The 27,883-nt window shown below is 36.8% G+C and overlaps 5 protein-coding genes across 13 annotated transcripts; 4 read left to right on the forward strand and 1 right to left on the reverse strand.

The window, feature by feature from the left end:
- The first annotated feature begins 218 nt into the window (after positions 1 to 218).
- On the forward strand, positions 219 to 6,110 carry LOC135640591 (malate dehydrogenase, glyoxysomal-like). Its single transcript, XM_065155208.1, has 9 exons — positions 219 to 448; positions 1,104 to 1,319; positions 1,948 to 2,262; positions 2,406 to 2,495; positions 2,583 to 2,666; positions 4,952 to 4,987; positions 5,088 to 5,177; positions 5,265 to 5,359; positions 5,896 to 6,110. The coding sequence occupies exons 1-9, from the start codon at positions 377 to 379 to the stop codon at positions 5,966 to 5,968; spliced, it is 1,071 nt and encodes a 356-aa protein (XP_065011280.1). The 5' UTR covers positions 219 to 376; the 3' UTR covers positions 5,969 to 6,110.
- LOC135640584 (plant-specific TFIIB-related protein PTF2-like) lies at positions 3,965 to 9,401 on the reverse strand. Of its 4 annotated transcripts, none has more exons than XR_010497380.1 (2): positions 7,689 to 9,400; positions 3,965 to 5,036 (listed from the first exon to the last, which is right to left on the reverse strand). XR_010497380.1 is itself a non-coding variant. In XM_065155201.1 (2 exons), exons 1-2 carry the CDS (start codon positions 9,298 to 9,300, stop codon positions 5,029 to 5,031), a joined length of 1,506 nt encoding a protein of 501 aa, XP_065011273.1. In that variant the 5' UTR covers positions 9,301 to 9,401; the 3' UTR covers positions 3,965 to 5,028. The 4 variants fall into 4 exon arrangements, 2 of the variants coding, with proteins under 2 accessions (XP_065011273.1, XP_065011263.1); XR_010497381.1 differs by having other exon boundaries at positions 3,965 to 5,039; XM_065155201.1 differs by having other exon boundaries at positions 7,803 to 9,401.
- Positions 9,402 to 10,668: 1,267 nt separating this feature from the next.
- On the forward strand, positions 10,669 to 15,854 carry LOC135583637 (protein NONRESPONDING TO OXYLIPINS 2, mitochondrial-like). 3 transcript variants are annotated; one of them, XM_018824766.2, is made up of 3 exons: positions 10,669 to 10,829; positions 10,928 to 11,049; positions 14,654 to 14,958. In XM_018824766.2, the coding sequence occupies exons 1-3, from the start codon at positions 10,714 to 10,716 to the stop codon at positions 14,686 to 14,688; spliced, it is 273 nt and encodes a 90-aa protein (XP_018680311.2). In that variant the 5' UTR covers positions 10,669 to 10,713; the 3' UTR covers positions 14,689 to 14,958. The 3 variants fall into 3 exon arrangements, with proteins under 3 accessions (XP_018680311.2, XP_065011320.1, XP_065011327.1); XM_065155248.1 differs by lacking the exon at positions 14,654 to 14,958 and adding an exon at positions 15,719 to 15,854 and having other exon boundaries at positions 10,670 to 10,829; XM_065155255.1 differs by having other exon boundaries at positions 10,673 to 10,829; positions 14,600 to 14,958.
- A 58-nt stretch (positions 15,855 to 15,912) lies between these two features.
- On the forward strand, positions 15,913 to 22,370 carry LOC135640596 (uncharacterized protein At1g01500-like). Of its 4 annotated transcripts, none has more exons than XM_065155234.1 (3): positions 15,913 to 16,052; positions 17,245 to 18,001; positions 21,944 to 22,370. In XM_065155234.1, the coding sequence occupies exons 2-3, from the start codon at positions 17,306 to 17,308 to the stop codon at positions 22,178 to 22,180; spliced, it is 933 nt and encodes a 310-aa protein (XP_065011306.1). In that variant the 5' UTR covers positions 15,913 to 16,052; positions 17,245 to 17,305; the 3' UTR covers positions 22,181 to 22,370. The 4 variants fall into 4 exon arrangements, with proteins under 4 accessions (XP_065011306.1, XP_065011300.1, XP_065011286.1 ...); XM_065155228.1 differs by having other exon boundaries at positions 15,923 to 16,062; XM_065155214.1 differs by lacking the exon at positions 15,913 to 16,052 and adding an exon at positions 16,146 to 16,353.
- Positions 22,371 to 23,239: 869 nt separating this feature from the next.
- On the forward strand, positions 23,240 to 26,577 carry LOC135640618 (glutaredoxin-like). The gene is made up of 4 exons (XM_065155268.1): positions 23,240 to 23,430; positions 24,376 to 24,464; positions 25,841 to 25,939; positions 26,316 to 26,577. The coding sequence occupies exons 1-4, from the start codon at positions 23,375 to 23,377 to the stop codon at positions 26,402 to 26,404; spliced, it is 333 nt and encodes a 110-aa protein (XP_065011340.1). The 5' UTR covers positions 23,240 to 23,374; the 3' UTR covers positions 26,405 to 26,577.
- Positions 26,578 to 27,883: the final 1,306 nt, after the last annotated feature.

Here is a 27,883-nt window from a genome sequence, read left to right on the forward strand (position 1 = left end):
GAGTTCTAGTAAATTCTTCCTCCGGATCTTCAACGTGGATGGCTGGGATGTGCAGAATCTATGGATCGATGGCTGCGATGAGATCGAGTCTTTTTGAGCCTCAAACGTCCATTTCTTGGTGCAACTTCGATCGAACACCTGATCTGCATGCAACGAGGGATAAATAATAAGAGGAGGAACAGTGGAAAGCTGTTCGGATGTGCGCACGACGACATCATCCACAGCATCAGGATGAGGATTTATGGCGCTTGGACTCCACAAACGCACCCTTCCGTCCTTATCCAACTCGCTCGAGGGATAAAACTCGAAGCCCTCTCACCACCTGCGGCCCCGCGCACGGCCTCCTCTCTTTGGTGATCCCACAGTAGGAAAAAGGATGCAGCGGAACGGCGAGGCCAGTCGACGCATCGCATCGATCTCTGCCCACCTCCATCCGCCCAGCCCTCCGGTTCTTCCCTCCTTTCTCCAGTGTTGTTACTCTTGGTTTTTTCACCTTCCTGCGGATTTGTGCTGAAAAGATGAGATCTTGATGGTATTATCATGCGCTATTCGGAGGAATTGTCCGAAAGATTTGTCTTTTCTATTCCCTTTCGTCTTTGCTTGGGTTTGTAGGTTATATCTTCCTATCTTGATGCGCGAATACGATAAAAAGTCAGCGTCTTGGTGGAAATAGCAAGCAGTGCCTGCTTAATTGTCGTAAAAATTGAATTTTGATTCTCCTCAATTTCTTCTACTATTTCATTTGGATGTTGGATTGCGAGTTCTACGATTTGTTGATTTGGTGGTTCAATAGTGTACCTTCCCTTCTTCTTCGTCTCTTGTTCTTTTTCTAATAGCGAAGGGTTTTGATCTCTTGATTGCTTCTGTCTACAACTTAGTGAGAGAACACAGTAGCAATTTGCATAGGTAAAAGTGTCACCGAGGAGGACATTTTAGCAGTTGAGGCACAGTGTACTCGTTCGATTATGGATGATATGCCATACCTGAATGGAAAGAGTAAATATTGGGGGGTGGGGGGTGGGAAAAATGTATATGTGAAGTTGGAGTTTAATCGAAGGTGATATAAACTTTACCTTAATGTTGTGTGTTTTCCACGCTAAAAGATGCAGGGAAGTACGTCACTGAGACGGGCGGATTGCCGGGCGAAAGGAGGAGCACCCGGATTCAAAGTAGCAATACTGGGTGCTGCAGGAGGAATAGGACAGCCCCTGGCATTGCTGATGAAGATGAATCCCCTGGTGTCTGTTCTGCACCTCTATGATGTTGTCAATTCACCTGGTGTTACAGCTGATGTTAGTCACATGGATACTGGTGCTGTGGTAAACTTTCTCCTCCTCTTCCTTTGCAAGTATCTCTCGGTACATGATGATAGCATGAGAAGGTCTTGGATTTCCTTTTTTTATTGAGATAGGATTCGCATTGGAAAACTATAATAACTATCTCGATTTCTAGTTAATGTTCGACTACATTAATCGTTTTAGGTTGGCATGATAGCACGAGAAGGTCTTGGAGATTTTTGTTTATCGAGCCGAATTCTCACTGGAAAACAATCTCAATTTCTAGTTAATGTTCAACTACATTAATCTTTTTACCTTACATGATGATAGCATGAGAAGGTCCGTCCTGGAGATTTTTGTTTATCGGGCCGAATTCCCACCGGAAAACTATCTCAATTTCTAGTTAATGTTCGACTGCATTAATCTTTTTGCCTGATCTCTTACAGAAACTCTGTTTCTAGGAGAATTATGGTTATTAACGATTTTAGTGCCAAAGGAAGCAAATAATTTGTATATTTTATGATTGCTCTATTTACTGGAAAACGAAAATTTCTGGTTTCAGATGTGTATAAACCCAAAATTTTGCGGCTTAATATCTCACTTGGACAGATCAGATTGATATCCTCGTAAGAGCAGTTATAATTCTCGAGCCCCGAGTGTGCTTATGCAGGTTCGCGGCTTTTTGGGTGCACCTCAATTGGAAAATGCACTTGTTGGAATGGATCTTGTCATAATTCCAGCTGGTGTGCCAAGAAAGCCAGGAATGACAAGGGATGATCTATTCAAAATCAACGCTGGAATAGTTCGGACCCTATGTGAAGGGGTTGCTAAATGCTGTCCTCATGCAATTGTGAACTTGATCAGCAACCCAGTGAACTCCACTGTTCCTATTGCAGCAGAGGTTTTCAAGAAAGCTGGGATCTATGATCCCAAGCGCCTTTTGGGAGTGACAACTCTTGATGTAGTGAGAGCTAATACATTTGTGGTATGACCCTGTGTAATTTGTTCTTCTCCCTTGATTACATGTCGGTCATCAACAATAAGTGCCTATATAATTCTGCATGTTCTTGGTTCTTATCCTTGGATAAATTATAGAGCTTTTATTCTTCTTCTATGATGCATTTACAGGCTGAAGTACTGGGCATTGATCCAAGGGAGGTTAATGTACCTGTGGTTGGTGGTCACTCAGGGGTTACCATATTACCTCTCTTGTCACAGGTCAGGAATCCTCTCCAGTTAAATCTTATTTCTTTGTTGCATTTGATCTTTTCAAACACATTGTACTCAAAATTTGATGTTATGTAGGTTAAACCTCCATGCTCCTTCACCTCGGAAGAAATTGATTACCTTACTAACCGCATTCAAAATGGTGGAACTGAAGTTGTCGAGGTAAAAGAATTTACTCGAGTATTCTTTTGGATGGGTTTTCGGAACTTAATTATCTCTTCGCTGGTGACTCTGTTGGTTAGTTGTTTATAAAAATATCTATTTTTGGATTGAGCTGCATTATCACTTTGCAATCTAAGTGACATATGTATATTTTATCTGATCCTTAGTTGATGTTAACATGCAAGCATGAGGGAAAAAATTGCCGATAACTAGTCGAAGCGTTTTGGGCAAGACTTTGGTGTAAGACAGCCGATGTAATAGAATTTTTATGGATTTCCGACAATTTTTTTTCCTTGTCTCGTAGGTTTGTAGTTTGATGATTAGTTTGCAATGGCTGCTAATCTCATCTCTCTTGGGACACTTTCTGCTTCCTTTGTAATTTTCCTTCTTTTTCCTCTATTTTGGCTCTTAACCCTGCGATTTGATATGGACTCACATCCATGTCTCCATTCTTTGAACAATATAAGCAATATTTCTCAGCCTCTCATCATCATCTGGCCATTAATCTCTCTAAGATCATGCATGTTTCCTCCTTTTTCTTTTCTCATATCTTGTTGATGTATTTGAAGTAATGACATCTGTTGCTAGTGTCATGCATTTGGGATGCTTTTTCCCTACTTTGTGCAATTGCTTCCATTAAGATTTGGGTTCTTTTTGTTCGTAGGTTCTGCAAATGTAATGTCTGTAAGACTTGCCTATGAAGTCTCCTAAAGAAATAGTGTTAGTTAAGTTGCATCTTTCTTCATTGATAATTCTAACATATCCATTTAGAAAATTCATCCTATGGCAAACTCCGCTTTTCAAGAGTTCTATCATGGATGGACAGATAAATTGTGACCCAGTTCTCCATATTACATTTTTCTAATTTACTCTACATCTTGATAGTAAATCGATGCCCGTTCATAAGTAACTGTTTATAGTGTTTTGTGGATTAGTTTTTAATCCATAAAACAGTATTTTGAAAACACTGTATATTTAAAAGCATTGTATAGTGTTTTTATTTACAAAAACACTGTAAGATTAGTTCAAAAACACTGTATAGTATTTTTCAACTAAGTATTAATGTCACAGTATTTTTGAAACAAAAGCACTATATAGTGTTTTTAAAACAAAAACACCGTGAACGGTTAACGGAAAAACTTTTTAGATTTAGACGAAAAAATACATGACAGCTTTTGGGGAGTGTTCTTGAGATTTTGAAAATAGGAGATGGCTGTTTGAGAATTATGAAAAGGAGGCTACCATCCGAGAAAAATCCAAAAAAAAAAAAAAATCCTAACAATCACACTAACTTTTTTGCTTTTTTCCCCTTTATTCTTTCCATGTTATTCATTATTAGTTAGATGCTTATATGATCTTGCTCAAGAGCAAGCAAAGCAGCAGCAGCTAATGTTTTGTTTAATTTAGTTTTGGCACAAATCCTTTAATGTTATTTGCTCGTTGGAGATTGGCATATATGACAAAGCAACCAAATGAAGAATATTATTTTTCTGATAAAAATGCAATAGAAAAAGCTGTAAAAGAACCTGTGTAATTAAATTTCTAAGTTATTTTATAAAGTAGGCAGTAAAGACAAAGGTGGGGCTTATGTAGCAGATCAGCAAATATTTGTTTGACATAAAAATTTAAAGCTGCTTTGTTCAGATGCAGTCTGTCATGAATTCCAGTTCTCAATGGGTTATGTGGTTTAAAATATCTTATTCTCTTATATGCATCGAATAAGTACCATTAAATTGCTTGGTTATGTGTTTTATGGGTAGAGGCAAATTATTATTCCAATATACTGCAAGGTCTGTACTTATCCTATTCTTTTTCTTTTTTTTTTGCTTGATTCAGTTAAAATAAGATAATTTGAACTAAAATCAATTCAGATCTACCGAACCAAACTAATTCAAAACAGATTAATCTGATTCAGTTAATCAATATATAATTTTAAATAATTTAAATATGTATAAAACTAGAATCTTGGTTCAATTAGACAACAGATAACATTTGTAAAATTAAACCTATGTAATTTATAAAATTAAGCATTTGAACTGATTTGATTGATCGATTTGAATTGGTTAAGGACAATTGGATTGATATTTTTAAATTAAAATTGATTTGATTTTCTATTTCGATTTGAACACCCCTAATTGTAGATGATGTTATAGCTTTGTATTTTGAAATAATCTACAAATTCTATACTTTGAATGAGATATTATTTGATGTTCAAGCCAAGAATGTACCTTTGCATTATCAGAATGGTGTAACCTGAATGATTATTGCTTAATCCTCTGTCGCAGGCCAAAGCTGGAGCTGGCTCTGCAACACTCTCCATGGTCCGTCTTCTTGGTTTGCATGTTCCATTCGCCTTGCATGTTCAACTTGCTGCTGGGCATAACAACACAGTAACATCAATAAAAAAAAAAAAATTTGCAGGCATTTGCCGCAGCTAAATTTGCAGATGCATGTCTGAGGGGACTGAGAGGTGATGCTGGCATTGTGGAATGTGCATTTGTGGCATCACAGGTACTACAATCATCTAATATCTACTTTTCATTTGTATTGTTCCAAGCATTTTCTTGATAAGTGAAAAAAAAAAATAAATTGTTGCAGGTGACAGAACTCCCTTTTTTTGCATCAAAAGTGCGATTAGGTCGAGGTGGAGCTGAAGAAATCTTCCCTCTAGGGCCACTGAGTGAATACGAAAGGTTTGTGGTCTTGTTGTGATGGTAATTACTAGCTGCTAACAGTTACTAACTCACTGATAATTTGAGAGTTTAAAAAACATGACAAGAAGCTCGTTGCAGATTAAACAACACTTTAGTGCTCCTGATTTATAGCTTTATCTGTCATTCTGGACATTATGCAAGTATCCCTTTTTAAAGAATCCACACCTAGTAAATATAAGTGATGTCAAAAATAGGAGAGACTAAATGGAGTACAGATCTTTGGGGATTGACAAAACAAATGTATAGATTATGATGGCTCTTCTGGTTATTATTTGGTGATACATGAAACCCATAGAGTGATAAGGATACCAAAATCACCAAGCCTACCAATTGGTGCAATTTGGTTCAGATCTACATTCGTTTTCTAGAATTTAAATTTATCTTACAGATTATTATTATTATTATTATTATTATTATTATTATTATTTTGCATCTGTATTTATTGTGGATGAATCAAAATAAAACACCACTGTAAAGAAGAATTATTTTGATGTGTTCATCTGCAATGCATGTAGGGCTGGCTTGGACAAGGCAAAGGAGGAGTTGGCAGGGAGCATTGAGAAGGGAGTTTCTTTCATTAGGAAGTGATAGATGTACAGTGACAGTGTAGCTGCTCATGCACCATTGTTGGGTGACTGCACTCATGCTGCTACATGTATATAAGTTATATACTTGTATATGCAACAAAAATTTTCTATCTCAGGCTTGTAATATTATTTCCTTTATGATCCATGCTTGATCAAAAGAAGATTTAAATTTTGACAGGTTCTTGACTAAATCCCTTTTTAGTCCCAGTAAAAGATATGAAAAAATTTATACAAGCCACATAGATTTTGTATTATTAACCTGAGCTTGAATACTTTGAGCCAAGAAGACTCACCAAAGTGAATATAACATTTATTTAATCAAATCAAATCAAGACAATAACAGGTGATAATCAAATAATCAATACATGTGATACTCAAAATAATCAATAGAGTTTTAATCATTTTGAACCAGTAATTTAGGCTTCACAGAATAATGTATTATTTAGTCTATCGAATTGAATCGACGCAAACACTTGTGACAATTAACAGGTTGAATTGCAAACCAGAATCGAACAATTTTATCGTTCTACAGCAAAGATCTATATCAGCCTTATCTGATCAACACATGTAACTGATAGAAAGTACCAGAATAGAACAATTTTATCGTTCTACAGCAAAGATTTACATCAGCCTTATCTGATCAATACATGAAACTGATAAAAAGTGGATTTGATCATTTTGTACTTGGTCAATACCTTAAGCAAAAAGATTGCTAGTAGTCTTTAAAATCTACACTCTTGGTAGAAAGTTTATGCACTTAAAATTCCAAGCAATACGAAATGAGTTATAGAAACAACCAAAGAGCTCACAACTAAGAGTAAATTATGAATGATCTGCATATAATGTGGTCACAAGTCCCCAACTTTAGCCCATATTAAGGAAACTCGAAATAGTCAAATAGAATAGACAGCCAAACAGCTTGAGCCTTTGGCTTATTAGTTTGGTCTCCCTTCTTTTTCCCATAATAATACATAGGCCATACCATCTTAAACTTTCCATTAACCACATGAAGAATAAATCTAGCAGGAAGAAAGGAATGGAAAAAAAAAAGAAAAAACCAGGATAGTTTGCACCAGATTCTAGTTATAAGATTTGAGATGTGCCCCAATGCAACCTCCATAAATTATCTGCTCAAATGCTAGCATCTATGGCAGAGACAAAATTAGATTTGTCTTTATCTTTTTACTGTCTGTGAAGTGACTCTTTAACTTGTATATTTTTCCTGATTTCTCCATTTAAATTATATAGAGTTTTAACGACAAAACATCTCGAAAATACAATTCCAACTCTCTCAACTTCATCTTTGTATAAATAAACTTTAAATTTTAGTTCAGTCTAGTGAAATGATTATTCATGTGTTTTGCTTAATTCGAGTTTGGAGATAAGAATAAAAAGCAACAGAGTTCCATCTAAATTTCCACAAATAATGAAGTCAAGATGTGCAACTCTTTTTTTTTATTCTTCTATTAACAAAACCTTATGTACTTAAGAAGTCAATTTACAAGTCATTTAGAGATGCAAGTCTAAGTTCATGAATGCAAATCCAAAAGATTTGCTTTTGAATGTATCTTCTTAAATTCACTATCAGAATAAAATTCCCCAGTACAACCTCTCAACAACTTCTAGAGGAAAGAAAAACTTAATCTGAATCATCAAAATAAAATTTTCAAATCTAAATTTCATTTGAAGAAAGAATCATACCAAAAACATCCAATACTTACTAAATTGGCAGGGGAACCTCAATATTCAATCCTACCGGCAAAAACCATTTGGTCCTCATCTTTCAGTGCTCTATGAACAGAAGACATGCAGGTCGAGCAATCTGTTATACTGACCTTGCTCTATGTCGTCCTCATTCACTTGATGAAGAAGCAAAAGTTCAATTATGCAGTCCTCCCAATCAAGACTATCCACTTGGAGCTTCTTCCTTGACCTCCTTTTCCTACCCACCACCTCCTCCCCCGGGAGACAATCCTCCACCTTGCCAACTGCATCTACAGAGGATGATGGCTTCATAATCTTATGAATCCGACGCTTAGCTGCTTCGATCTTGGCTTTCCTGAATCTCCTGGCCTGCACACCAGTAACAAAAGATGGTGGCAGAGCATCATAACCTACATCTCGCTCCAACATTTGCTCAAGTGTTAATTTTTTTTCTGAATCCCATCTTCCTTCCCATGAATCCTGCAATGCAACAAAATCCAACTGGTCTTTCCTTGCCTTCTTCACTTGGACCTTATCAAACTCTCCAATTTCCTTTAGATGGGAGATTCTTTGCAAGACATTCTTGTAAGCACTTGAAATGCACTCCCCTGAGAGATTGACGTCCTCCAGAATGTTGCAGTTGGCGTTGCCATCTTCTTCACCATCGATCTCGAAATACTTGGAATCTTCCGCCTCGCCATCTTGATAAGGTCCGGAAAGACCACCAAAGCCGAACCCTAGACCCTCAGAAAGGGCGGATTTTGACTTCCTTTCCATCAAGCGAATCAGCAAAGGGGCGTTTTGCACTAGGTTCTTGACTGTGACGTCCTTACCCCATGGAAGCAAGGATCTTGCAACCCTAACGAGCGTCTCCATGAGCTCCTTGAGCCGGAGCTTGCTCGTAGTTACCCCAGCGTAGATCTCCTTCGCGATCTCCTCCACCGAGACTCCGACCCCATTCACTTCGGCAACGAAGGCGAGGACGGCGGCTACCATCGGCAGCGGCTGGCGCCCGGTGGTGAGGAACCATTTGGTGGCGCAGTGGAGGAGAAACCGACCCTGGCCAATCAACTCCTTCGACTTCTCGGGATCCACCGCCGAGAAGCAAGGGCAGGTGCGGACCACGCGATCGAGAACGCCAGCGGCGTCAAACTCAGGGAGCGGCGGGAGGCCGAGGTGGCGGGCGACGCGGACGGCCATGCGGCCGAGATCGCAGGCATCATGCCCTACGGCGGCGGCGGCCTCCGACAGGGAAAGGGGGAGGCGATGGCGGCGAGCAACGAGGTACGAGCAGGCGGCAACGAGTACGGGGAACCACTGACCGTCGCCGAGGGCGCCGTCGGTGACATCGGACGCCAGGGCCCCGGCCTCGGCGGCGCGGGCGGCCGAGAGGCCGAGGCGGGCGGTGAGATCGGTGATGAGGGCTCGGGCGTGGTGCAGCTTGCGCTCGCGGTAGCCAAAGTCGCCGCCGGTGGAGTGGAGGAAGCTGGTGGGCTGGCCCTCCGAGGTGAAGGCCTCATGGCTGTAGTTCTCGGTGGAGAGGACGCGGCCGCAGGAGCCGCATACGCGGTCGCCCGAGTCCGGGTCCACGATCACTCTGCTGCCTCCGCAGCCCGAACAGATCGCCATGGACGCTACGCCTGACGAGAGAGAGAGAGAATATATAGAAGGGCTGCCTCGCCGATTAATCGTCACAGTTCTTCTACTTCATCAAATTAGGGTTATTTAGGGCTTCGTTCCCAATTCGAAAAGAGCTGTCGCGAACTATTTTCGAAGAAAAGCTTCAATTTTGGATTTTTACCGGATTGCATTTTTAAAATAGCCAAAGAGAGTTTAATGTTTCAAAAATAATAAAAATATATTTACTGATACTTTGTGGATTCAAATTGAATTCATTACTAAATCCGATTATAGTGTTTTTTATTATTAAACCAAAAACAATATATTCAAAAATCCATAGCCTTATTTTAACAAGTTCAAATTCTCACCTACCTTTGAGTATCATTTTGGAATTCTATAGAATGATTTATTTTAAATTTTATGTAATTTTGGATGAAAATTAAGATTACTTTGGTATATTTCAAAATAAAAGATGATAAATTTATATTTTTCACTTAGGCCTATATATTTTTGTATAATCTTATTTTTTTTATTTTTTTTTATTACGAAAGAATGATAATAAAAAAGATGCATTCTATCCATTCCAATGTTTTTTTAATGGACTTGTAGAATTGTTATTACTAAATTAAGACATATTTGAAAATAAAATATTGCAATTTTTTTCTAGTTAGCATTAAATTTAGGTTTATGCATTTCACAAACTCTTCAGATATTTGTGTTTATTTCTTATAAAACATTGATAATGAAAAGGCAAGAGATTACCCTATCACAATATATATATATATATATATATATATATATATATATATATATATATATATATTTATCTATTGTGGTAGAATGACAATAAAAATAATGATGAGACATTATTGTACTTTAAAATACTTAGTGTTTTCGATCCAGTAAACAAAAATATTGTGATTTCATTCCAGAACACTATGATTAGTCCAGTCTAACATTCAACTAAAACTATACTTTAATCAAAATCAGATCTCCAAGGAATTATTATTATTATTATTATAAGAGTGTTTTGATTCTTTTCAAAGGAAGGTACACTTTGGAAGATGGAGGCTTTTGAGTCCGTAAAGTCCATAAGGTACCAATTCGGTAAGAATTAAAGAGTCCGTTCCACCGACTCGGTACGACCAATACGTTAATTCAAAATAAAGATAAGGACTAAAATGCAACACATCCCTTTGACCTCCAAACCAACTGTCTGTGTAAACATAGAATAAGTTTGAGGCCGAAATTGCAACATACCCCTTTGGTCACCGCGACAGCACTATATATAAAAATATAATAAAGTGAGGACTAAATTGCAATACGCCCCTCTGGTCTCCCCAGTCACCGAACCGCTCGTTTTAGGGTTTAAGGAGGGCCCGTCCTCCTGTTCCCCACTTGTTCGCTTTCCACAGCACGGAGATGGCGTCGCTTTGCAGGTCCGTCGTAGTGGCCGTGGCGAGATCGGCGGTGGTCCGCTCCAAAGCCCTTCTTCCGAAGCACTCCCTGTCGCGGAGAGCCTCCCCTCTCGTTTGCGGGTGAAGCAACGCCTTCCGTGCACCTGGCATTTAATGTCCTTCCCCTCCGGTGCACTCTGGATTTGGGGCTCTTAGATTTTCTCTATTGCGTTGTGCAGGTTGGCCGCGTTGGCGTCGGTACCCATCGACTCGTTGATGCCGCTCCACAGCGCCGTCGCCTCTGCTCGTCTCAAATCTTATATAGCTGTTGATTCATCTTGTTGGAGCTGCCTCTCTCAAGGTAATTGGTTTCCACCCGGAGTTCCAGAATCTAATCTTGTCTGACAAACACGGTGCTTTTCCCCTATTACTTCCATCCGGAAACAAAAAATCCTTAAAGCGCTGTTAATGGAAAATTTAGGTTATGTTTAGTTCTCATTACTAGTAGCTGTTATCGAAGTGGAGCATTGAGTTAATACAAGTTCTCTGTAGATCTAGCTGGTATTTCAAACTATATTTTTGGTTAATTTTTATTGCAAGATTGGAATATGTTTTTTGGCCATTGTGATGATTGGTTTATGTGAGCACATGTGACAATGGATGTAAAAAGTGCAAATGCAGAAGTTGAATCATATTCAAAAGTCGGACAATGGCGTTCTCTTTCTTCAAGTAAATGAAAAGTGATATCATAATTTGGTATGTTGATGAATTGAGACTGCAAGTCAGTGCTGTAAAAGATGTTGGAAATAGAGGGCTGAAACGTATGGCGTGTCCTAATATAATCCTATAAAGCTTCTCTATGATTTTGAAGTTGGGTATAAGTTTTTAGCTTAGAAATTTGGACTGTATCAATCAACTGAAACCAGGTTGTTTTATAAGTTTTGGCTCTCTTGCTACTGTTTTTTGCTTTTGGTTTCTTGCGATAATATTGATTGATAAGATCTGAGTTCTCATGAAAAAGTCCGTGCATGGGAGAGAGTTGTTCTGATGATTCTTCAATTTAGATGGCCACCATGAGGACCATATATCATCTATTTGGTAGTGGAAAAAGGAAGGATTTATAAATTTTAGTTGTTCTGATGATTCTTCAATTCAAGTATTAAAAGGAATGTTGAAACTGATGTTTAGTCTATCCACTTTTTTGCACATTTTTTGCCAATGGACTTTGGGTGAAATATTAACATTCTTAATTAGTCCTTTTAGAATTGGTTTCTACCTTTGGTTTTATTTTTTATTTTTTCTGAATTCGAAGTATAAGACATTGAAGCAGATTAATTCTACATTTACAGTTCTAATTTTATATAAATGGATAATTATGTTTAGACATGCTGACAGTTGGTTTTTATTTGTATTTGCATTGTATTAGAGTAGCAAAGGAAATAAGAATCATACTTGCATATATTCTACCATCCACCTCCAATCTTGTAGTAATAAAATACTTCCACTAATGCATGTTAAAGTTGTAATCTGGAAAGTATTGGTTGGTAAATTGTACTCCTTTCAGTTTATAACTGGTGATTGAGATCATTTTCAATTTATAATAAATCTAGTTTATTTAATCAGAACGATTTATTCAGTTATCGAGGGCTTTGCTTGAGGATATCTTAATCCAATTATGGAAGGCCAAACATATAGAACTCGTTGGGCTAATTCACTATGCACGTATGCCTAGGGACCAAGATTTGCTTATAAAAATCATCCTGGTAAATCTTTTAAAGTTAATGATCATGCAGGTAATTTTCTAGACTTGGCAAGATTGTGATGTAGATGGCTAAAACCATTGGGCTTAGGAAAAAATGTTAATAAATTGTCATTTTATTTGAATGGTGGTGGTGTTTGAACACAAAATTATATTATTGGAAGAAAATTATAAGTCCTATATTGATCAAATGAAAGATGAATAATCATAAATTTGAATGCTGATGGTGGAATTTTGTGCAATATTACTTCTTGGCGATGGTGCATACAGATAATGTCATCTCATGTTGTTATACAAAGCAAAATTTGATTTTGTTGGTTATCATGGTGGGGTTTGATTTTGTTGTACGCTGGTCAGTTACCATATGTAAAAGCGAATAGGACTTCTTCTGGTCAGAATTTGTACTTGGTGGTCATCTTCTACCATTTAGACCATTAGACGAGGTTTCTAATACTGGTCGGATTGATATATACGAGTTGGGGTATTTACCAGTCTGACCAAGTGTTAGTATCAGACCATATAGGTTGCTATCAGTCGGTATATATATTTATTATTGTCTTCAGTGATATTGGATGGTATACGTCAGTAAACTGTTTGGTATACTGGTATCATTCTGATCTGGAAAAGATGTCAACGTAAGTGTCAGACTGATCTGGTATGTTTTAAACTTGTTGTCAGATGCTAGGAGATACTATGTCCTCATTCTTCATGCAATCATGGTTTAAAAGACTGCAATGACAATCATCTGTATATGCTGCACCTGTATAGCAATATAGAGTTCTCTCACATCTTTTTTTCCTTGAAATGTTACTTGTATCCCACTAGGTAATCAGCATATATTAAGTGTTTTTGTGGTGTATGTGCCTTTCCAATTTGTTACAGAACTATTGCACTCTGAATGGATTAGGAGCCCAGATTAAACATATATATGCTGCATGATCAAACAGTTCTAGGCTACTTGTTGACATCTTTTAATTTTCACATTTATGACTTGTTACTGATCAGTTGTGCATCTAGATATCCACCAGCAAACTTAGGAAAATTATGGAAATACTCAAATTTACATTATTTAACCATCATATGGAACTTATTAGAGTTTGTAGGATAATGAAGGAGTCAGCTGGAGGCCGGTCACTATAGGCACCCTTCTTTGATCAATTTACCTTTTGATTCCTCTGTGCATTCTTGCACACTTTCTTCACTTTGTCCTTGTCTTTTTTAAGCCCTAGATTTGTTGACAATTTCTCATTGGGTTCCTGACTCTGTTTTCATTACGAGTTTGCTTCATCCCACTTCCTATATAGTGTCTTCGTTTCATCTAGAAACTTCACTCTCAAGTTGGGATATTAAAATTTTTAAGTTGTTGCTCTCCTTACAAACCACCTCGTCTTATTGACATTTCGCATCATGATCTATTATCCTTAACAGCTGAGGTCACAACAGGATATATTATTTCAACCATCACAGTAGTGCATGCATGGAGAACACTGTGCTAATGTGCAACTGGAGGTATGGGGCACCATCTGGTTAGTTTAGCCCTTCGATTAGAGTTTCTAGTGGATTTAGCTTACAAGTTTTTTAATTTTAAGATGGTGATCATATATCTCAGACGCCAATGATGGCAATCTTGTTGGTAACATGACTTCCTTATGATGTAGAACGTGACCACTTCCAATAGGATGCAATATTAGATTAAGCTTGTTTGTACTTCAAAAATTAAAGCAATTAAGCCATGGAGATAATCAACATATGAGGCTGAAGTTGTTTGTGGGAGGTTATGTTGTCTCCCAATGTTTAGAAAATTCCTTCTGAGTATCCTACTATTAAAACAGCTAAATCTGCCAAATTAAGCTCGAAACTGCAGTTCTGGATAAGGTGCTGAAGGGCTAAGAGTTTCTTGGTCCTAATTCCTTTTCGGCATGCAAGTCTAAACTGACTTGTAATACATATAATTTGACTTTGTTTGTGGTAACCCCATTTTTGCAAGGTTTTCATTTAATTTATTGTTTGCTTGATACTTCTCCTCAGGCAGTGGTTCTGCCACTGTATTGATTGGTTTATCCACTTGAGTTCGATATAAAAACAATTCTCAAGTTGTGAATCTTTCTGCCGCTTATTAATCATCCGATTCATTCTTGCTTTGTCTTAATAGAATTTGGGGTCCCTCGGTGACACAAACTGAAGGCTGGAACTATTCTTTTACCAGGGTGTGCTGCCCTTGGTGGTGTTTTCTCTGGCTAATTTATGGAACTCGCCATGTAGCTATAATGTCCGACGTGTTTTACCAAATCTTTTCCGCCTGGAGTTAGTTACGTTATATTGCTTTCTTGAGATTTCTATTAGATCATTACAATAAATATCTTGTATGTTCAGATTAAGTAGGATTAAGATACTATCGTACAGAAAAGTCTTTATGAAACATGGAAGAGTTGATCTCACGAAGCCATGCAATGTACAACAAAGAACTGTTTTTAGGTTAAAGAGATTAGAACAATGTCACTTTCATCTTGACCATGTTGTGTATCCTCTTCTCATTGTGCACCAATTATATTGTATGCTTGTTGGATAAGGTTGGAGGGTCAACAAAACTGGTGAGGATGCTTGTTTTTCTTAAGTGTGATGTGATGGGCTAGGGTGAGCCTTTACTCTGAATTAAAATATTAAAAATGTTGACTAGCTTAACTAAGAAAAATCTTAATCCATGATATTTAGATTTAAGTCATATTAGTATTTGATAATGTTGTTTATAGACTTTTCAAGCATAGAAGATCACTAATAATATGGTAACAGCAAGTTCTGTGATCAAATCCAGTCTTTGTCACTTAAGTTTGCAAAAGGAAAGAAACTATAATGTGAACAATGACAGAGTATGTAATGTAATACGGTATATATGGAATATAGAGGAGTAAGCTCTTTTAATAGAACGATATCTAAATAAAACAAAGGGAATTAAATCAAAATTTTGATCAAAATCACCTTTTTGAGTGTTCGTGAATCGCATAATTCTCGTGATTTTTCATTCGAAATTAGGAAAATAATAAATTAATTAGTGACACGCAGTAAAGAGGCACTTACAACTATCATTCGACCTTACTATTACATTATTTAAATAAGTAGTGGCATTAGTAAAAACTGAAAAATACTCCTTTTAAAAAAGTCACTTCCAATTATGTAAATTATATTCGACTTAAATATTGCATCATGTAAAAAATTAATGGAATTAGTGAAGACTGATAATTTCCAATTGCCTTTTTTTGGGGCCTTCATGCAGCCAACCCAACAACTAAGCACGACTCTTAAAGATACCCAACTTAGAAAGTTGTGATGGCACGCGGAGATGCATCACCACCGGGTTCCAGAGGTCACGTCCATCTCAGCTGCCTCATCGCTTTCGAATCCTCCGAAGGATAAGAGAGAGACGGGGAGAGACGAGAGGTGCTCAAATTTCCGATGTGGGCTGTCCTCGATTCAAGATCACAAGCTGCGCAATCCTAATACGCCATCGATGTCTCTAGCCTTTTAGTCCATGATTCCGGGGCGTCGGAATTGATTGAGAGGTATCGGCGAAGGCATAGACACCCCGATTCGGATCGCCCGCCCTCCCGGTGAGCTGTGGTAACGAAATGTTCCCTGCTTTCTGTGGAATATTCTATTGTTATTCGTGTGGCCTATACGGCTGAGGGAGAGAGGAGCCATCGTGGTGGGGCTTTGGTCTTTTGTGCGACGTGTTGATCGTGGGAAGAAAGACTTCAGTTTTATTGCTTTTATTTTTTTTGTTTGTCTCGTGTAAGCCTTCTATTTCTGCGGTGTGGACGTGTTCTATATTTTCTCGGTCATTAAAAATCAGATTTTGATGGGAAAAGGAGAACGAAGGTGGAAGAATTAGCTATGGAGCGGCTTCTTTTGGTGCGTTGGTTTTGTATCTGTTTCCTTAGGTCCTTTCTTTGATTCAAGAAGGTTCTCCTTTTTTGCCATTTAACTTGGAGTACCGTATGGGCGTGATCTTCTAAACTGAACAAAATATGTATCAGAACATAGTCGTTTGGATGTTTCTTTCCATCTGAGTCTCCTCAAATCTGGGTTTGTTCGAACCGAGTATGAGAGAATGATCAAATCTCTTTAAAGTTTTGTGTGTTTAGTGGAGATTTGTGTTCCCCCGCAACAGTAACTCGGTGTATTTTGCCTTTTGGTGCTTATTAGTGTGTTGCTTCTTTTCTTTATTCCTAAAAGACAACTTTGTGTTTACTTGGCCTCAAAAATGTTTTGATCTTGGACCAGAAGAAGAAGAAAAGATAGCTCCCTCCACCGTTTCTGGTCATGTCATTCATAGTGTGTTTTCATTGATAACTACTGTTTTCCCAGGTGGGTTTCTTACATATTTCATAGAAACGTTTCAAGGAAAAATCCTGTTGTTACTATATGTCTTGTCAGTGCTTCTGAGATTGTCTCTTCTCACGATGGTCTCAGGTTTGAGCTTGTCTAATTGTGCTTACTGTAACATTCTTTCGAAGCCAGGCCAGTAGAATCATGTATTTTGTTTGATTAGGATAGACTAGCCTTTGCAACTGATTTCAGCAAAGAATGATATATCTTTCAGATGTTTCTGGTTTTTCTGTAACTTAACTGCTAGTGCAAGTAGTGAATTATGGATTAGCTCGAGAGAATACTTTTTTTTTTTTTTGTCCTATGATTCATTTTTGTTTCTGTGAATTGTTAATCAGTTTTCCTGAATTGCCGGATGCAGATGATTAGCTTTAGTTTTGCTTGGGCTGATATGTTAAACTCTGTTTCTAATAGATCCATGGCCCAATTACGAGACTAATTTGAGAAGGCATTTCTTGGAGGATGCAATCCAAGGATGGAGAGTTGTGATCCTGCCACTATGGATCAGCCATCCAGTCCTGGTCGGAAGATTATCCTGCACCCCCTCTATGTTCCAAAGTCACCACCTTGGTTTGATCTGAGGGTATTTTATGTAAGGGTGAGCAATTGCCAGATTGATGAATCAACTCCTGAGCATCTTACAGTTCATCACATTCCGCTTACTCCCGACACCATCCTCGAAGTGAATGGTAGAAGAAGTAGCATTTACTCTGATTATGTTTCTTCTTCACTTCGAAGGGATAGGGTTGATAAGAGAGCGGAAGAAGCTACATTTGTTAGCACAGATAGCATTAGGATGACTGGAAGTATCAGATTTGAGGTCTATGATAGAGATTGTCTAGTGCTTGCTGGTATCCTGGAACTGTGTAATTCTAATGGTTTTAGTGGGGACACAAAGAAACACAACAAAAAGTGGAGCATGAATTGTCAATCTGTAATTTTGACTGGCATGAGCTTTCTAAAGAACAAACAGATTATGAGTGTGGAGATTAATTTGCCTATGATCGAGGTATACGTTGCTGGTCTTTTCTCTGGTGCTCCCATTGTCTTGACCAAGACTCTTCAGCTTGGTTTTCTTAAGAAGCATCAGATGAAGGTTATGCTGGATTCCATTCCAGAGGATGATACAATGGAACTGAAGAAAGAAATGGCATCTGAGGATGGTTTTGAGGTACCTGTCTTTATTGTTTGCATTTCTCTACGTCTTTACAAATGATAGAGTACATCATATTTTCTTAACGTTACTGTGAGTGGATAATTTGCTCTCATTTTAGAGTTGTCAGTTGTTTCTGATTATTATTCAGAAGACATGAAGGATTTATATAGCCCAAGGCACATTTAGTACCACTTTGATCTCCATTCTGGATTCACTGGCACATAATTGTCTTTGTTAAGTTATAAATTGCAGATGTTTACTGTTCTCACAAGGAATTCACTTGACTTTCTTACCTGCATGTTTTGACTGTTGAATTTTTTCTTCATACCAATCCTTCATGAAGGTTATGAAAAATCATGGGAACATAGAGGATCCCAGTTCCTGACCTCTTATGTTGAAATGCTTTTGTTTTATTTAACATATATTAGACAATTTCTTATGTTCAAATATAACCTGAATCACCAGTGATCTGGCTTAACTATAAAATTTCTGAATTACTTATTTTACTATTTATATTTCCCCATATTTTTTGGTTGCACATATTTAATCATTATATATTTAACACTTCAAAATACAGAACCTTATAACAGTTGATGGAAAATTCTAAAAGGTTAAATTCTAGATTTAGGATATTGGTCATCAAACTCATGCATGTGAGAGAAATTTGACAGAATAGCTAAGATGCTCAGTAATCTCTGGTCCAATGGCAGGTCAAATTTTGCATTTATAGTTCATCAAATTTGCATGCTCTTCAAAATAATTTAAATGAAATCGTTTTGACATGCAAGGAGTAAGAACATAATGGCTGCATCCATCTGATTTTCCTTATCATCTCACCAGCCAAAAGATTGGATATAAAACACTTAAGAATACTTTAAAGCAAGGTTCACCGTACCGTACCGTACCAACGTTTCAACCCGGGCTCGGTACGGTACAGTACCGGTGTACCGAGCGGTACACCCTGGTGTACCGAACAATTTAATATTTTTCCATACTATAGCACTGCTACAGTGACACAGTACTATACTGTAGCATTGCTATAGTATAAAAATAAAAAATATTCGGTACATCAGGGCATACCGCTCGGTATGCCCTGATGTACCGCCTGGTACACCGGTACCGTACCATACCGAGCCCGGGTCGAAACGCCGGTATGGTACGGTACAGCAAACCTTACTTTGAAGTTTGTAAAATATATGTGTTTCTTCTCTTTATGCATATAGATCTTTATCATTCATCGTTCTTGTAAACCATGTGTGCATCTCTTCTCTAAACACATATCGCTTGTCATATTTTATGACAGCAGCCCACATGAGACCCCTTTGCAAAATCTTTCTCCTCTTATAAGCTCTTGCACAAGCATGATATATGAGCATATTACTATGGGCCATATAATAGGATTTTGAAAGGGTCACATCAGATAGAAAATTATTGGGAGGGCATGTTGAGACACAAAACAATATCCTTTGGAGAAACATTTAAGGTGATGTTTAATATTAGATTATTATTGGAAAAGGTATTCTTTTGGTTGATATTAGTCTCTATGTCCTATAATTGATTAATATGATTGACATAGGTTAGAAAGTGTTTTTGATTTCTTTCTCTTATATGATCGAATGTGAAGTAAACATGAACTTTTTAAAATTTTGTTGTTAAGTTGAAATTTGGTTTTTCTATCAATTATAATTTTTCTATGGGTGTTTTTGGCACCTCCTATGATGAGATCTTAGCTCTTTGCTGTCAAGTAACAATATACTAGCATTGATCCCTGAGATCCAAGTTGGTAGATGGTCAAGTGTTATCATAAAACATGTAGATTTATTTTGCAGTATTAGAGCTGACATGCAACTCTAAACGATTAGTTTAAAATCTTGTAAGCTTATACTTTTAATTAAATTGCTGCAAATATTTTAGAAGCGGAATTTTTGCAAAATTTTGCAGGTATAGGGAGTCAAAACAAGAACAAGCTCTATTGTGGCAAATTTTGACTTTGCTAGGGCCCATGTTTGCAGATATTTGTAGTATTATATTGTGATATATTCATAAAAATGTTTTGTATAATTAGGGATTACTCATCATAAGCATTTTGGGCCATGGGTCAACTCTTATTTCACTTTTGTTAGGCTAGTCAATCACTTTGATTACTAGATATGCCATCATAGCACTTATTCAAGTTAGGATATTTGTATTGTCAGTGATTAATTGTTACCTCTGGACTAGAAAATCTGAGTTCTGTCTCAAGGGATATTTTTAGTTAATATTACTTTTGTTGAGCATGATGTTTCCAAAATTCTGTCTCTTGTGGGCTAAAGTACTTAGAGCAAAGCTAAAGTGTACCAAAAAAATGAAAGCCTGTCAAAATTTGAGGTTGAACAATTTCTTGCAGGTTTAAGATTGAATCATTAAATACCAAATTAATAAAACGACCAATCTAAGGGAGTAATTGTCATTCTAGATGAATTTGGACCCAATGCTAAGTTCTAAAGTATGGTTTGGGAACCAAGAAATTAAAAGAATGCTAGAAAGAAATACACACAATGCTGTAATTGGCATGATTGTAATGTAGCTGCAAAATATAGAGGTTTTAAGATTACCTGCATATATCTATTGCCTTTTGCTTGTACCTATGATAGAATTAAAACTTTAAGATGATGTTTAGGATTTTGGTATATAGGATTAATCTCTCGACAAACAGTTCGGTATGCTATATAGAAATCATTATAGAATTGTTAATGGTAACAAAATATAGAAATATTACCTTTAAAAGGCATTGTACACAATTATTAAGAGATAAAAAGAAAGAAGAGGGTAAAGGGGGCAAGAGTTTGGGAAAAATACTAATCTTCTCTCATCAGTTATAATGTTCTTGGCATAAGACGGTTGCTATTTAGGCATCGTATGGTTCTCACTATAGAAATCTTGCTAGAGAAAACTTATTCAAAGAATTTGTATATCTCATTAGATTCTATGAAAGATTATCTAGATCTTCCAAAGTTCTCTCTTATAACTTAGCAATTCCCTCAACGATACCTTCAAAAAGGGAGACATCTCTCTCATATTCTTATAGATGCTATGACTCACTGGCTACTTAACAAAGACAACCTTTTATTATTTCCTAGTCTCGCAGAGCTCTATGTCTAGGAAAGCTAGACTTCGTCTTCCTGTTATTATTAACCTGTTATATTGCCACAGGTGTTCTCTTCTATTTCCATTTTTTGCTGTTGAGGAGTATATATTCAGTACTTGTTACACTGTTGTCTGATCTGTAGCATCAAAATCAACAACCCACAAATAACAATGGAGATAATCTGTTGTTTAAACACACCGACATATTGGGCACAGGTAAACACACACAATATAGACATAATAATTTGAGGTTAGATGAAAGATTAAAGAATTGGAGGTGTAGAAATTTACATAGAGGTCATAACAGCATTTTACTTGAGACCATTCCATATGCATGAGGCTGTCAGCTTTGGGACTCTTTAAGTGATGCAATTATCCTCGATGACTTTTGGATATGACTTTTGGTGCCTAGTATAGTGCAAAATCGACCTTACTTCTCGTTACGTGCAAAGTGTCATCACTGTGACAAGATTGATTAGAAAGTGTGAAATTCAAGAAGTAGGTTCAAACTCATGGCAGAATCTGGTTCTTGCTAAAAAGGCTTGTTCTTTAACATATCAATCTTGCTTAGTCTTAGTTTTTGTCTAAGCCATCAGTAATGCTTGCCAGATATTTTCTTAGTTTCTCTTCTTTTAATGAATTTGGAAAAGCTCATTTAGATTACATTCGCCAAAAGAATTTGGTTCGTACACATCCTTATACCTCTTTTTATTGGTGGCTGAAATGCTCCTTCCCATCTATTTGCCCTAATTTTTAGCTATATTACCTGCTATAATCTTTTTATAGCCTCATGCAGAACCTGTTCTGACTACTGTTGTTGTCACTGTGCAGTTATCAGAATACCGAGGCTACAAACAAGAAACCGATCTGGACATGGATTATGACGAAATGTACACAAAAGCTGAATATTTGGAAGGAGAAGATGGCGAACTTTTGTGGTTCAATGCTGGAGTGAGAGTTGGTGTGGGGATCGGCCTCGGTGTCTGCCTTGGTATCGGAATAGGTGTTGGCTTGTTAGTTCGCACCTACCAAGCCGCCACCCGAAACTTCAAGAGGCGACTCGGCTGATGCTAGGCCAAAATAGTGTTGTAGGATCAGTAGCCATCAGCATTGCAGCGGCCATGTTTCTTTGCTTTCTGTCCCTTGTCGATAAAACAGCTAACTTGTTTATGCTCCATGGTACTTTTTTCTGCTGTAAATGTTTTCCACAACAGGTTTTGATTGCTCTTAAAAATATGAGGTTTGCAAGCATTTGAGATTTTCATGGCATCACATTTATTAGTAGTATCCCTAAAACAAGCACCTCTTCACTGCTTTAAAGAAAGGTTACATTGTAGCGTTTGTGCAAGTCATTCACCACTAATGTTTGTGAGAATTGAGAAAGGCAGTAGATTGAAACTTGATCTTCTTCTGAAGCACAAGTGAGGAGAATCATTGCCAAACCTATGAGATACGTTAAAGGTAATTGACTCTTCAAAAGAGTGATTTGACCAACTTCTGTGTGGAAACAAATACTTGTGGCAATTCCTCCCCCCAAAAGAACAAGTCAAATTAGGCTTCTCAAGCATTGTTGGAATCAAATCTTTTCTCCAAAAGCACATGTATTTTTTCCTCGAATAATGAAGTGAAAAATAGAGGAAGAAAGAGAGAGAGAGAGAGAGAGAGAGAGAGAGACTAAGGATGATGGTAACCCTAAAAAATTCAATATATATGCTTTACAAAATAATAAGTGGGCATTAAATATAATAAATATCTATCAGAAGTATGCCTATATATATATATATATACATATATTATTCTTATTTTTTTTAAATAATTAAAATAATTTTTTATTATATTAAATGTACTTATACGTAAATTAAAGTTTTAGATCTATTATTTTATGTAATATTTTGCTAACTAATCTGAATGTCTAGAGACTTAATGGTTAGATTATTAAAAGGATTCGGTACTGTAAAAAAGGAGTCTGCAATATTATCTCTCTTCAATTAATTGACTTTTTTGCTCCCTAAATCGTCACCTCGGATTATTTATTTTCCCTTGAATTATGTACTGACTTTAACATATTGGTTTGACGATTTCTATATTATGAGTGGGTGGGTGTAAACCGAGCGTCGCTGTCCGGACGTCTACACGTCTTTGAATACGAGGTTGGTCAAAGCGGCGATCGTTTCCTGTTTATTCTCTCGGGGCCGTCGACGACTATAGAGAGCGGAGGAGTGAGTAGCAGCAGCAGCTGGAAGTGGCGCGGTGGAGGCGATCATGGCTCTCGTCGAGGCTAAGCAAATCGTTTCATCCAACCCCGTCGTCGTCTTCAGGTCGGATCATCCTTCCGAACTCTCTCTCCTGTCCCTCTCTTCGATTCTCGTCATGTTCTGATTTGTATGTTTACCTTTTTCCAAGATCTTGACACTATAGAGATGGTTTTTGATTTTTTTTTGCTGATGTTTATTCGTTCTTTTCCCTCTTTTAATGGGTCAAAAATATCTATTTGATTGTTTATAACCCCTCATTTTTCTGTGTGTTTTGGGTTCTCTTTTGATGGGGAAGGGCAAAATTTTAATATGGGTTTGATTCTCGCCTATATTTTTTTTACCCATAAATATTTTTCGTAAATTTGTAACCCCCTGAAAAAAAAAATTCTTTTTTTGGTTTGTTGTCTTCTTCTGGTCGGTCAAAGGGTTGAGATCTTGCCAGCGTACAAATTGATTATGATTCATCGTTTAAATGGCTCATAATCTTGACAAGTCAAAGTTAGCTTTTTTATTTTCTCCCGAGATTATAACCCCTCAATTTCGTTTTGTATTTTCCCGTGGCATCCCTTAATTTCTTTCTGTTTGTTGACTTTTTGATCGGGGAAGGAGACCAAAATCTTTTTGTATTTTCCGGATAAATCCCTCTTTTTTTTTTTTTTTTGACTTTTTGATCGGGGCAAAGTCTTTTTGTATTTTCCCATAAATCCCTCAATTTCTTTTTGTTTGTTGACATTTCGATCGGGGAAGGAGACCAAAATCGATTCTTTCCTGTGTTTTTTTAAATTGTTCGCAAGTGTCAAAATGTTGATATGATGGTTCAGATACTAAGCGATCAGAGTAGCTTTGTTGTCCTACTATTGTCTGTTTAATATGACGATTGCTAACCTTAACTTTGGATGATGATCTTATTTTCACTTATATGTGTTGCCATGTGCTTTTGCCTTCTCTTTTTTTATCCCCTTATGGATTGTCTGTGTTGTACCTGAGTTTAGCTTTTGGTGGTTGCAGCAAGTCATACTGCCCATACTGCACAAGGGTTAAGCAGTTGCTAACACAATTGGGGGCCAAGTACAAAGCAATTGAGTTGGATGTTGAGAGTGAGTATTCCCTCCCTGCGCTATTTTCTTTGCTGGGATTTGACCATAGATTTCTAATGTTGGTCTTCCTTTCATGGCTGTATGAAAGCTCGAGGAAATGTTGATATGGTTCATCATGTTCTCCTCCTGGATATGAGTGTTCTGTTCTTCTTTATGATTTTATGTTGGATGTTATAGAATGAAATTTACATCAAGTAAATAGATTGAATGGATCACAGTCTTAGTACTCTACAGAAGCAGTAAACTACATAGCTAAATGGCAGTATTTTCTCAGATTTTTTTACTTTGCCATCCTTAGAAAGTGTAAATTGGTGATTTTTAAGTCCATTAGTGATGAATTGTGCATCTTGTTTGAGGACTCGCTGACCAGTTCATCAGTACTCTTCAAAATACTTATTAAAGATGCAATTGATCTGGATGTTGCGAGTGAGTATTGCCTTTTTGTTTGTGGGTGGGATTTTGGTCTAGCATGATAATGTTGGTCTTTGTCTCCAGTTCGATGGCTGTATGTAATATGTACGCTTGAAGAAATGTCGATACAGGATTTTGGTCTAGCGTGTTAACGTTGGTCTTCATTTCCAGCTTGATGGTTGTACGCTTGAAGAAATGTTGATATGGGATTTTGGTCTAGTGTGTTAATCTTGGCCTTTGTTTCCCATTTGATGGCTGTATGTACACTCGAAGGAATGTTGATATGGTTCATGTTTTCCCTCTGGATAGTGTTCTGTGCCTCTTGGAGACCTTATGTTAGAGGCAACAGAGTGCTCATCACATCAAGTTGATAGATTAAGTGGATCACAGTAATAATACTCTATAATAACGGCAAACTGTATAGTTTAACAACCATATCTCCTCAAAATTTTTGACTTGTGTCATCTATAGTAAATATAATTTATGATTATACATGCCTATTATTGCTGAATTGTTTTGAGGACTTGTTAACCAGTTTATTAATACTCTTCATAATACAGATTAATGATGCTATATCTAGCCAAAAAATTTGTCTTAGTGACTGTGTATGTGATTGAAATTCATGAAAGAGAGCAAAAATAATATTCATGTATGCTTGTATGTTGGTCTAGTAAATATTTAATTTATAGCTATGATCTTTTGGGCCTAGAGCAATTTTTCTTTAGCTTTCAACTTGTGATTGTGCTCAATTTTGTGCCATTCTTTGTCTCAATGATGTTTGCCGTACATACCATAGTATTTGGTGGGTTATAAATTGAGATGTAGAACTTGTAATGGAAATAGGATATTGTGAACACTTCCTTTTCTTGAATTGCATATTATGCAATAGCTTTGGAATTCCATGCTTTCTGCAAACGACACTACGTATTTCTGAGTAAGATTCTGACTAAATCTTCTGCATGTAGGTGATGGGCCTCAAATACAAGAAGCATTGGCAGAATGGACTGGGCAGAGAACTGTTCCAAATGTTTTTGTTGGTGGGAAACATATTGGTGGCTGTGATAGTACGTCCCTTGGCCTTTCATGTTCCTACACAAATTTGGCGTAGACATATATCTTTTGTTCCCCTTTAGTCTCAAACTTGTAATGATAACCTCTGATTTTGCTTTTGATAGATGTTGTGATACATCATTGCTATAAGATGATAGTCATCGTCATTTGTTTTTGGCTTTAGGATAAACAATTTAAGATCTCATCTATCCCGAAAAGTTTTCATGGAAGTTGTGTAGTAGAATGGCAGACGTACAAATCTGATACATTTCTGATAATATAAACATGATGAGTACATATAGATGCAAAGAAGGATTTTCATGTTTATGTCACTAATTAACTAGCCATTACATGTCTTCCAGCTTTCTGACTGATGAATGATTTCAACAGATACCATGGCGAGTCACGGTAAAGGCGAGCTGGTCCCTCTGCTAGTTGATGCTGGTGCCGTTGCTCGTGCAGCATATCGCGTTGTTTAAATACTAGTAAGATGTCTGATCTCAGCCTTTCCAGAATAAAAGATGAGGGAACTTCTGTTCAGGACTTTGTTTCTTTGTCACTGCTATGTCAAAACGTTTTCTTCACATCAGTTTGGCTGCTATTGTTATAAATCTATAAACCGAAGATGTGAATTCGGGTCTGTTTCTTTCTACCTCTGTTCTTGAACTGTTGGTTGGTTTATATTATGTTGGTGATGGAGAAAACGGGTAGATAAATTATTGAATCGTGGATTTCGAATTAGATCATGAAGGTTCCTCGTTTGGACGTATGAATGTGGCACCAGTTCAGATTTCGTGCTGCAAATTCCAAACGCATAATGGTGGTGGAAATATTTCTACCCTGCTTCTGTTTCCTTCTTGTGTTTTATGTGCACTGAACAATAGACATCTCCGACGGGTTGGGTGGATTAATATGCTATAGATGTGAATGCTTCCTAGCAGGAAGTGAGCCACCGAGCACTTGGCATTATCACCGAGAACCATAAGGTGCCACACTTATCGGAGCATATTTGAGGTGGTTGGGTTCTTCAGTACACGAAATTATTATTATTGTCATATGAAGAGAGCATGCTAAACGTAGGTAGAATGCCATATTTTCTGATAAATATGATATCAGCGCAACCACAATCTTAAAAAGTTGGAAGTTACAATGTCAAATGTTTCATGTCAGTTTGCATAATAATTAGGGGAAGGATTAGCATAATTGGTTTAAAGAAAACCGAAAGGCGATTGTTGGGAAAAATATTCTTTTTTTTTGTGTATTTTTTTTGGATGATACCACTTTTCATAATTCCCAAATAATCATTTCTTATTTTTAAAAATCCTAAAAATACATCCCAAAAGTTATCATGTGTTTTCCCATCCATTTTATGAGTCATTCTATGGATCAGTCCAAGTGTTTATAGTACTTTTTGGATTTTTATTCATAAAAATACTATAAGACTAGTTAAAAAATACTGTATAGTTTTTTTTTGTTTTAAAAACACTATAAAAAACACAATATAGTATTTTTGAACTAGTCTTATAGTGTTTTTTTTTTTTGATAAAAACTTATAAAGCACTGTAAATAGTTACACTATCAACAGTTGGACAAAAACACTATATAGTGTTTTTGTTTTAAGAATACTATGACATCAATATTTAATTCAAAAACACTATATAATACCTTTGAACTAGCCTTTTAATATTTTTACGGATAAAAAAACCCATTAAACAAAAAAAGACAACTTTTTGAAGGGACATTTTTGGGACATTGGAAATATAAGGTGACATGAAAATGATGGAGGTATTATTGTCGATAAGGATTTTATGATTGCTTATGCATCTGACTAGATAAACAAACCCATGAATTCTAAACTACTTATATTTTTTTTTTAATGAATAAAGGGTACGTGCGAGGAAAATATAATTTTAGATTTTAATATATTTTATAATCTTATAATTGTTAAACTCATTTTT

This window comes from Musa acuminata, chromosome BXJ1-4 (genome assembly GCF_036884655.1).
Source record: "Musa acuminata AAA Group cultivar baxijiao chromosome BXJ1-4, Cavendish_Baxijiao_AAA, whole genome shotgun sequence".
Taxonomy (NCBI): Eukaryota; Viridiplantae; Streptophyta; class Magnoliopsida; order Zingiberales; family Musaceae; genus Musa; species Musa acuminata.